We start from the raw sequence: 9294 nt of genomic DNA on the forward strand, positions 1-9294 counted from the left end.
AATTGGATTTTCCTAATTTGCTCTCTCTCCAAAGGCATTCAATAATCTAAATTTCATCAATTGCTCAATTATCTTCCAATAATGTTCTTGAAAGGAGAAACAAAACCCAACCATTATCTTTAGCCTACATAATAAAAACTCTTGCCAAAAACAACTCCTCAAAGTAGCTAATAAAAGAGAAGAAAATTCTCCGCTGGGTAGACTTAATTGTAGTTGAAAATGTTTTGCCTGTGAGCAGTCACTTTATTAAACCGTGATGTCATAGTGTGACAAGGATTTGAAACCATTTACTTATTCTTTGGTTTTCCTTTGATACTTTATAGGTAGAATATTAACAGTGTTGACAACAAATGCCATCATTAGGTCATGTAAACAGCTCCAAGTATATTTGATTCAGTATTTGAAAACCTACCTCCATTACTGATAATAAATATTGCAATACACAAAGAAATTCTTAAAAATTGAAGCACATGAGGCTCGATGATGTCATATTCAGACTTGAACAAGCCTTCAGGCCTTGTTTTTTTTTTTTGCTGTTTGGAAGTTTTTCATGCCAGATACTTCTATCACATAGACCAATGATTGTTGTTGCGTTGGTATGCCCGGTAACATCCAACTGAGAGAAAAATACAATCTCTTTTGCTACCATAATTATCTGACAAGCTGCTCTAAAGCAATACAAGAACGGAATATACTATCGGCGTTCCATAGCCCAGTGTTGCTAATAGCAAATCAAGTGACTACATTTCTAGTCATGTAGGTAAAAGTAATGGCAAATGTGGGGTTTCCCCGGTGCTATATATATTATGTGTTCGGCTGCAATCCACCATGTTGTTTTCTGTGAAAAATTCTTGTTTTATCACACTTTTTGAGGCGTAAGATCGGTTTTCGTTGAAAATTAAGGCGAAGTAAGTCATATCAGTGTTTTCTTTTGGCTTACCTATTTCTCATTTCTTAACTTGTTCATTTGATTGCGATTGACTAGCCTATTTCTTGTTTCTGAGTTGCGCTATGTAAATCCACTGTATTATTATTATTACCCACTGCACTAGATTTGTATTCCTCCTCTGCCCTTACTGCCTGAGTATTATCGGAAGATTGAGACAGTCATAACTATCGCTGTGTACTTAGACAAACATCACTGGCCCGAGGTGGTACAGTAAGTAATACTACGCATTGGTAAGGTAACCGTGGGCCTAGTCATTAAATAGTACAGTAATAGTAGCATGGTGGGCTCATAATTGACGCACTTAAGGATTTGATTAGCAATGTCTATCAACGAAAAATCCAAATCCCTCAACTGTATGCGTTTTTCATATGTGTTGTTCCTCACAAATGTAATGATCTCAAAATATTTATCCACAAAATGTCTGCCTTGTCAAGTTCTTTCATGATACCTCTAAATTGACACATTCGTAAATAAGCTAACGGAAGTGTAGGCCTAAGTATACATACATTGACTTTGGATGCTGTTTGCTATGCTCTGAGCCTCTAAGCTCAGACAGGTCAGGTCCCAGAGAGTAGTGGTATCATACTGAGGTAATTTAATTTTGGTTATTTTTAGGGAGAAAGATTTCCAAATGACACAAAAATGTGCAAAACTGGGGAGATGGTGTTAAAAGCTTAAAACAAAACCACAATTCAATCAGCATATACCTGAAATGGATTAAAACTCATCAAATATGTTACTCTACTTGGCTGCAAATAGTTTAGGTTGCCTGCTGTATCGTTGCTAGTAATATTTGAAGGTGTGTCAATTACGAAGGTGCGTCAATTATGAAGCCTTTACTATACTGTAATACATTTAAATATTAGGGCTAGTTTGATCTTGCTCCATTATGGTTCATAGCCAAATCTTGTATAATTTGTATGTCATTATTGATGCCCTTAACAACTGTACCAGTTCAAGCAGTGTATCTTATGGATGGACGAACATAAGGAAATAAAAGCCTAGTCTTAATTATAAGGCTAACAACACTAATTTATGTATATGCAGCAACTCTTTGCATTATCTTTTGTACCTGATGAAATACTGAAATATTTTAGAACCAGGAAATATAGCTTTCATAGCTTAACTATTATGTTAACTCTTTGAACATTACAACCCATCATTGAATGTCCCTGTACCCTTCTCTCCCCTCCCCCCCCCTCCTCCCCCATCTCATAAGTTATTGGATAATCCAAGCCAGAATCTGCAAAATACTCTAGAACGAATTTCAAAATAGTGCAAGTGTGCTGTATGTACAGTGCACCTTCCATGCCACAAAATGTAAGAGCACAATTTTATATCATTTTATTTGCTTCAGACGAACATATGGACATACCTGGCAAGAATGTCCCTTGGATACACATTTTACTGTTATACTTTCATATTATCACTGCGAGTGGAAAATATCATTGGTATTCGAGCCTTCACAAACCTTGGTGTTACAAATGGGAATGCTGCAATGAAAAGTGGGTTCCAAGAAACTACAACGGTAAGCCAGTAATTAAGACAGGTGTTTATTCAACAGTCAGCTTCTGGTTTACTTCAATACCTAAGATTAAAGTTTATTAGAAAGTAGTACAGTGGTATTGTTTTTTGTCTTACTGTAGCTTCAAAAGTTTTGTGTTCATTTTTGCCTTGCTGAGGGAAGAAAAATACCTGAAAACATGAATTACTCAAAATGATAATTGGTATGTGGGATGCACATTACTGAGGACAAGATACCCATTGTTTTCTGTGGAGGTCAAAGGCCACTTGAGGTCCACAGAAGTCAAAGTCTGGAAACATTGTAGACTCGATAGTTCCAACAGTAAATCTTGAATGAAATTCATATTTGGTATGTGGAACCATCCTTATTGAGTATGTACAGGAACCCTATCAGTTTCTGTAAAGATCAATGGAAATTTGAGGTCAACTGAAGACAAAGTCTGAAAACCTTGTAAACACAATGACTGCAAAGTTAAGTGTAAGAACTGTTTGTGCACAGTTTACATTAAATATTTACCGCTAAATATGGCAGAGAATCACTAAACCAGTTGGCTTTCTGGTTAGTTTAGTAAATTATGACAAAATCCCTCAATATTTACCCTGACTGGTCGTTAGTAATGCCCAGGCAAATAGTGAACTACTGCAACAGGTTGGATGTTAGTTGCAATGCACTGTAGTTTTAATTGGTGATGCATATGCATCGTGAACGTGGATGTAGAACGTGGATATAGAACGTGGATGTATGGAAGGATTTAATGATTGCTATAAAGAATTGTCACATATCATGCTTGAACTTCAACATGTCCATAGATAATCAAAAATTCATTGTCTTTTACCTTTTTTCCAGAACTTCTATCCAAGCTGAATAGTGAGCTATTTGGACAACATCTGGTCCATAATGTGGTTTATGCAGCCGTTAAAGGCCATATTGATTACCAGTCAGCAAAACCACTTGTTCTTTCATTCCACGGTACTACTGGAACCGGCAAGAACCATGTCTCGCAGTTGATTGCAAAAAGCTGGTTCCTTAAGGGTATGGAAAGTAAATTTGTTCATGTTTACTCCGGCACCAAGGATTTTCCATATCGGTCAGATCAGGACATCAAGAGGTACAAGGTAGGTCTGTTTGTTATTGACAATAAGACCCAGTGATATTATCTTTGCACAGAAACTGGATAGCCAGACAATACGTTTTAGACTTTATAGCCCAAAATTGTGGTTGTGATTGATTCTTAGGACGACAGTAATTTATCAGTGGTTATTCAATAATATAAACATTAACTTACAGATCCCTCACTCTCCCTTCGTTTTTGGTACTATTGTGTACTAAAGGATCACACAATCATGACAATGTATCATTTTTCCAAAATTTTGGCCCCTCCGCAGAGATGCAGGGAATGGAAAATATTGTTTTGGTCCAATATTTAGTAAGACACATGCAAGGGGGAGATGTAGGGACCTCTCCTTTCGACTACATCTCTATGTTCCGACGTCTCTATGTTCCGACAGAAAGAAATAATTCAGGACATATTTTTTGATCCAAAAAATAGTTTGCACCAAGAAAACAAGTTTTCAGACCCCAATATTTTTGTGACCAACATATTTTTGGACCAAATTTTTTGGGGACAAACTTTTCCCCCCCCCCCAAAAAAATGTCACCAAAATTTTTTTTTTCTTTCTTTTTCGTGAACAAATTTTGGTCTCAAAAAATTTGGTCCGAAAAAATGTTGGTCCAAAAAAATCAAGTCCCCCCAAAAATATGGTCACAAAAATATTGGGGTCACAAAACTACTTTTCTTGGTACAAACAAATTTGTTGGCCAAAATAATTTGAAATTGTCTTTTTCCTTCCTTAACATCTCTGTTATACTCACTCTTTGGAGAACTTACCAATTTTTCATTCTCTTCACAGAATAGACTTCAAACAGAGATTAAGCGTGAAACGAAGAATTGCAAATATTCTATATTTATATTTGACGAAATAGACAGCTTTCCAGCCGGTCTGTTAAATTCCATACGATCATATCTGGAACATTATCCCATGGTTGATGGTGTGGACTATAGGAATACAATATTCATCTTGTTAAGGTGAGATAACATTAAAAAAAAATGGTTGTAATGACACTAAAGTGGGTGATAAATAGTAATGGACATAGGGTTACTATTTCCTCTTCCTCATGTCCCGACTGCACCCCAAATTCTAACCCACTTTACACTTGTCATCAATTTGTGTATGTTGTAATAGTCATAAAATGTCTTGCAAAGTATATATAATTTTTGTTTTGTATTTCTGTGTAAATTACTGCTGTTTTGGATTTGCTAATTATGTACTTACTTAGTTTGGCCTACTGACAGAGGCAAATTAATGATGGTGAAGTTTGCTCCTAATTTATGTTTCGAAGTCCATCCCATCCAAAAAGGATCTGAAACATAGCTAAAACTTTTTGTCACACGATACTCTTTTCTCCTTGGTTCAACCAAACCCTTTGATCCACCCTCTTTGTCTGCCACATCCCCAGCCCCCCCAACCCCCCCCCCTTTGAAGTTTGAATGAACATATGATATCAGAAATAAGGAATAATTCATTCGACGCGAAGTCCACAATCGTTATGCTGTGTTTCACACTCACAATGTCTTTTATCTCAATTTCTAGCAATACAGGTGGCAATACTCTCAAAGACATCACGTTTGACTTTTACAGACGTGGCAGAGATCGGAAGGACATTAAGCTCGGAGAGACAGAAAAAGAAATGGTGATAGAGGTCTTTAACGATAAAGGTAAAATACAAGAATAATGAAAGGTTTCAATCTCTTCAACAAACCTCTCTTGTGCCAATAGTCTACAGAAATGAAAAAAGTGGAAAAATTGTTAACAACCAGCTGATTGACAAAAAAAACCCTGTGTAGATAAACGAAGAAATGTTGAAAGACAACTTGTTAACAAGCCTTGCAAAATCATCTTCAGGGGCAGACTATAAGGAAGACAGATAGACTAGTCATACTGAATTGAACAGACAACTTAATTAGAACAATGAACGAGAAACAAGCGTAGAATTAGTTGATGATGATGATGGGGTGGTGCTGGTTACAGGGATGGTGATGGATATAGCGATGATGATGGTGATGATGGCCATGGCATGGTGCTGGTGGTGTGGTGGTGGTTACAGGGATGGTGATGGATATAGCGATGATGATGGTGATGTTGGCGATGGTGTGGTGGTGTGATGGTGGTGACAGGGAATCAGGGATGGTGATGGATATAGGGATGGTGGGGGTGATGGTGACGACGAAGATATAGGGACTTCAGCTACAAAAACTACTGCTCAATAAATGAAACTATGGAGGTTAAATTGCTGCAATTTTGTTTCTGATACTATGACTCACACAGCAGTAGAGTTCTTCTATCTCCAACCTTCGCTGTCTTTTGCAGATACGGGATTTAGCAGAAGTCGTTTGATAGATACTCACCTGATCAGCCATTATATACCGTTCCTGCCATTGGAGAGAGATCACGTCAGATGGTGCGTACGAATTGAGATGATTCGAAGAAGTATGAACCCGACCCAGGTCGATGTTATCGATGAAGTCTTAGACGAGTTACAGTTTCACGGTGTCGATCAAATGTTCTCAGTGAAAGGTTGCAAAAACGTTGCCGAAAAGTTGTCGTATGTGGTCACTAAGCGATGGATGAGAGATGAGTTGTAATACCAAAGAACTTCCACGATGATAGTATGTACTGTAGTCTGTAAGCATTGGAGAACAGGGTACGGAGGAATCTTGAAACTGACTGCCTTTGTTTGATGATTAGATTATTACATAACTTAAGGTCAGAAGGTTTCCCATGAAAAGATTGTACCCAATTTTTCTTGTTTTGAAAGGGTTTTCCTCATTTCTTTCATGTTTTGGTAAAGTTTCAGCAGATAAATATTTTAAATGTTGTGATACTCTTTATGTTCTGATTTCTAACTGGAGGCAAAAGGAAACTTACTAGTGGTGATTGATGTGTGTGTGCATAGGTGTGTGTGTGAACATGCGTGTATGTTTGTGATGCCTTGACTTGTAATCACAGTAACTCACAAACTTTATGGTGGATAACGTCATATTTGGTATGTGGATGCATCTTATTGAGTAGAAGAACCCGACCATTTTCTGCAGAGGTCAAATGTCATTTCTGGTCAACAGCCAGAAAACCTTGTTAACTCTGTGCATGCATGAATTTCATACTGTGTATGTAGATGCATCATGTTGAATTCATATCAGTATACATCATTAGTATTCTGCTCTTCGGAATTAGCCAAAGGTCATTTGAGGTCATCAGGCTCAAATGTCTAAGAAGAAATGTAAACAGGACAGTTACAAAAAGAAAATGTAGATGAACTTCGCACTAAGTATGTAGATCTACCTTATTCAGTATAAAAGCTGTCTGTGCATAGTTCACATATAGTGTTAAGCATGTCAAGGAACCACTAAAGCTTGTTGGCTTTCTGGTTATGCCAATACATTCTACTACAATGGTAATTTTGAAGGTAAAGTTCGTCTTTGCTTCTGCCTCCAGACCTCTTAAAGCAATTCTTGTAAAATGTTGGCACTGGATGCAATATGGGATCATATAAAAAAAAAATTACTGCTAGTCTTTTACAAATTTTGTCATGCTCTCTACATTAGGCCTGTGTTTTTTTCTTTGTTTGAGAGGAGGAAGGGTAAAAGGGTTTCCAAATTGAGCAAACTATGTTCCTTTACCTACAAGGTCTCCAAGTGCAGTATATTACTGTAGTCCCAGTTCACTTTGACCTCTAACCTCTTCACCTGGACAAGCCTTCACTGTCTCTCCTGATGGTTTGGTTTTACTTTGTCAGCTGTTGGCAGGCTGAAATATTAGGGAAGTAAAATTGTTGATTAAGAATTTTCATGGCATTAAGTTTAATTTATTTTACTAATATTATTATTACTAATAATATTTATTTTACTTAATTGGTGAGAAAACATTAATAAGTCAAAGCTATGCTAACTTGCATCTTTCCAAGTTATTAAAGAAAAACAGAAATGTTCCAGAAAATCCCAAATGAAACCCAATGACAATAAGTGTAGGTTATTTATTGAAGGCAACATTTGATTTTTTCTCCCTATTAAGTTATGGTTTATAATGCAGGCTTCTAGCAAAATCTGGTTACATATATGACAAGATTATGTTTTAATTTACTTCAAGGAGAATCAAGAGTAGATTCCAAGCTGATTGATGCCAAAATAACAAAAGAAAGGCATTGATAATGTAATCATGTAGAACAATAGTCGATTGTTTTCTTGACCAATAGAGATTTTAAGATGCGTAATTTCTTCCAGTAGTCAGGTTTTGGAGATCCTACAGTGTGACTCTTACAAGGTTACATAAGTATATTACTTTTCAGTATTAACAATGTCATCTGCTATCAAAGTGCAAGTTGTGCAACTCAGATGTGTTTCTAATTGGGTAATATTTCTTAAAAATTTGATTACAAATTTGATGTTTAACAAAGTTTTTATTTTCTTTAATAAATATCTTCATTGGACCTTACTGTAAATATTGTTCTTATTCTTTGAGCTATTTGTAATGTTAATTTCAAAATAGAAGGTAGGGCAAGGTGTTAGTTGTTAAAGGCATTTTCGTGGGATGAAAAATGTGAGTGTTTGAGTAATTAAAAATATTGAAATTTTTAATGAATATTGTTTATTTAAAAGGTGATAGTTTGCCAAATAGGGGAGGGGGGGGGGAACCAAAAAGTGATTGATGAGTCGCAGGATTTTTCGGACATTGAAAACTTTATTTACAGTTTTCAGAGTTTGCAGACAGGGACTGTGCCTGAAAATGTTATTATCTCATCACCCTATAGGGAGCATGAGATATTGTAGTTCCTTTGCCAGTTGGGCCATATATGGCAATGTTAATTGCCATAGCAACAATTGCCATGGTAATGGTTAATTTTCCTGAGTAGCTACTCTTGAGAGGTCATGCACCCATTGTGGGGTACCCCAGGGTGACCAGATGTCCATGATGGAGGGAGGGGTAAAAACATGTCCCTGTGTGCAGGGGTGTATGTGTTTCGATCATTGTGTCAGTCAGTAAGTGTGTGTCCAATTTTTTGTCAAAAAGTCCTAGGCCGGACCACTTTTCTTCAAACTTGTGAGAAGGTACCCCGGGGAGTGCCCTTGTGTCTCATAGACTTTCGGAACCAGAGGTCAAATTTAGTGAAAATGTTTTCTTTTGCATTTCTTTGCAAAAAAATGTTCAGTTTAGGGACCCTCAATTAGCAGTGTCACATGTGGAGGGGTTGGGGGGGGGGGCTCATTTGACTTTGAAATGTGGTAAACCACCTCAATACTTCCCATCATTATGGATCCTCTGTACATTATGTTCCACAAATTCCAGATTCCCTAGTGAGATTTTACATCGACAATTCCTTTTGTGTATATGATTTGATTTGTTTTTTTCAACCGTTGCTCTGACCTGATGAGAGAAACATCTGGCTGGGGAAGCTACACCTACACCCCTTACATCAACTACAGTGACACCCTTGAAGTAAGTATACTGACCACAGCATACCTACAATGTGATTTGAAACAAACATGAACCACTTGGAATGGTCTGTAGAAAGATTAGATGAGTCTGTTAATTGCTCTCTATCCTAATATTTGACCTGTAGCCCTATCAGAGATATTTTGGTTCAAACTCCTCCATTTAGGAAATTGTTCGTATTTATAGATACTTTTAATGTTAACTGTTGATAAAGTACTACAGGAACCCAAGTTAATCATGCATTTATTAATATTCAACTAGGTTCATCAGGA

General features: G+C 36.8%; 1 protein-coding gene across 3 annotated transcripts; it reads left to right on the top strand.

The window, feature by feature from the left end:
* Positions 1-751: 751 nt before the first annotated feature.
* On the top strand, positions 752-7785 carry LOC139963821 (torsin-1A-like). 3 transcript variants are annotated; one of them, XM_071965007.1, is made up of 7 exons: positions 754-908; positions 1053-1184; positions 2307-2477; positions 3321-3589; positions 4385-4560; positions 5126-5250; positions 5903-7785. In XM_071965007.1, the coding sequence occupies exons 3-7, from the start codon at positions 2315-2317 to the stop codon at positions 6175-6177; spliced, it is 1008 nt and encodes a 335-aa protein (XP_071821108.1). In that variant the 5' UTR covers positions 754-908; positions 1053-1184; positions 2307-2314; the 3' UTR covers positions 6178-7785. The 3 variants fall into 3 exon arrangements, with proteins under 3 accessions (XP_071821109.1, XP_071821108.1, XP_071821107.1); XM_071965006.1 differs by having other exon boundaries at positions 1053-1159; XM_071965008.1 differs by lacking the exon at positions 1053-1184 and having other exon boundaries at positions 752-908.
* Positions 7786-9294: the final 1509 nt, after the last annotated feature.

Source organism: Apostichopus japonicus, chromosome 22, assembly GCF_037975245.1.
Source record: "Apostichopus japonicus isolate 1M-3 chromosome 22, ASM3797524v1, whole genome shotgun sequence".
Lineage (NCBI taxonomy): Eukaryota > Metazoa > Echinodermata > Holothuroidea > Aspidochirotida > Stichopodidae > Apostichopus > Apostichopus japonicus.

Excerpts from the sequence above, each read along its gene's own strand:
- LOC139963821 (XM_071965008.1), top strand. The coding sequence starts at position 2,315 with ATGGACATACCTGGCAAGAATGTCCCTTGGATACACATTTTACTGTTA. Across the intron at positions 2,478-3,320 it reads GGTTCCAAGAAACTACAACG|AACTTCTATCCAAGCTGAAT; the intron begins GTAAGCCAGTAA and ends CCTTTTTTCCAG. Across the intron at positions 4,561-5,125 it reads ACAATATTCATCTTGTTAAG|CAATACAGGTGGCAATACTC; the intron begins GTGAGATAACAT and ends CTCAATTTCTAG.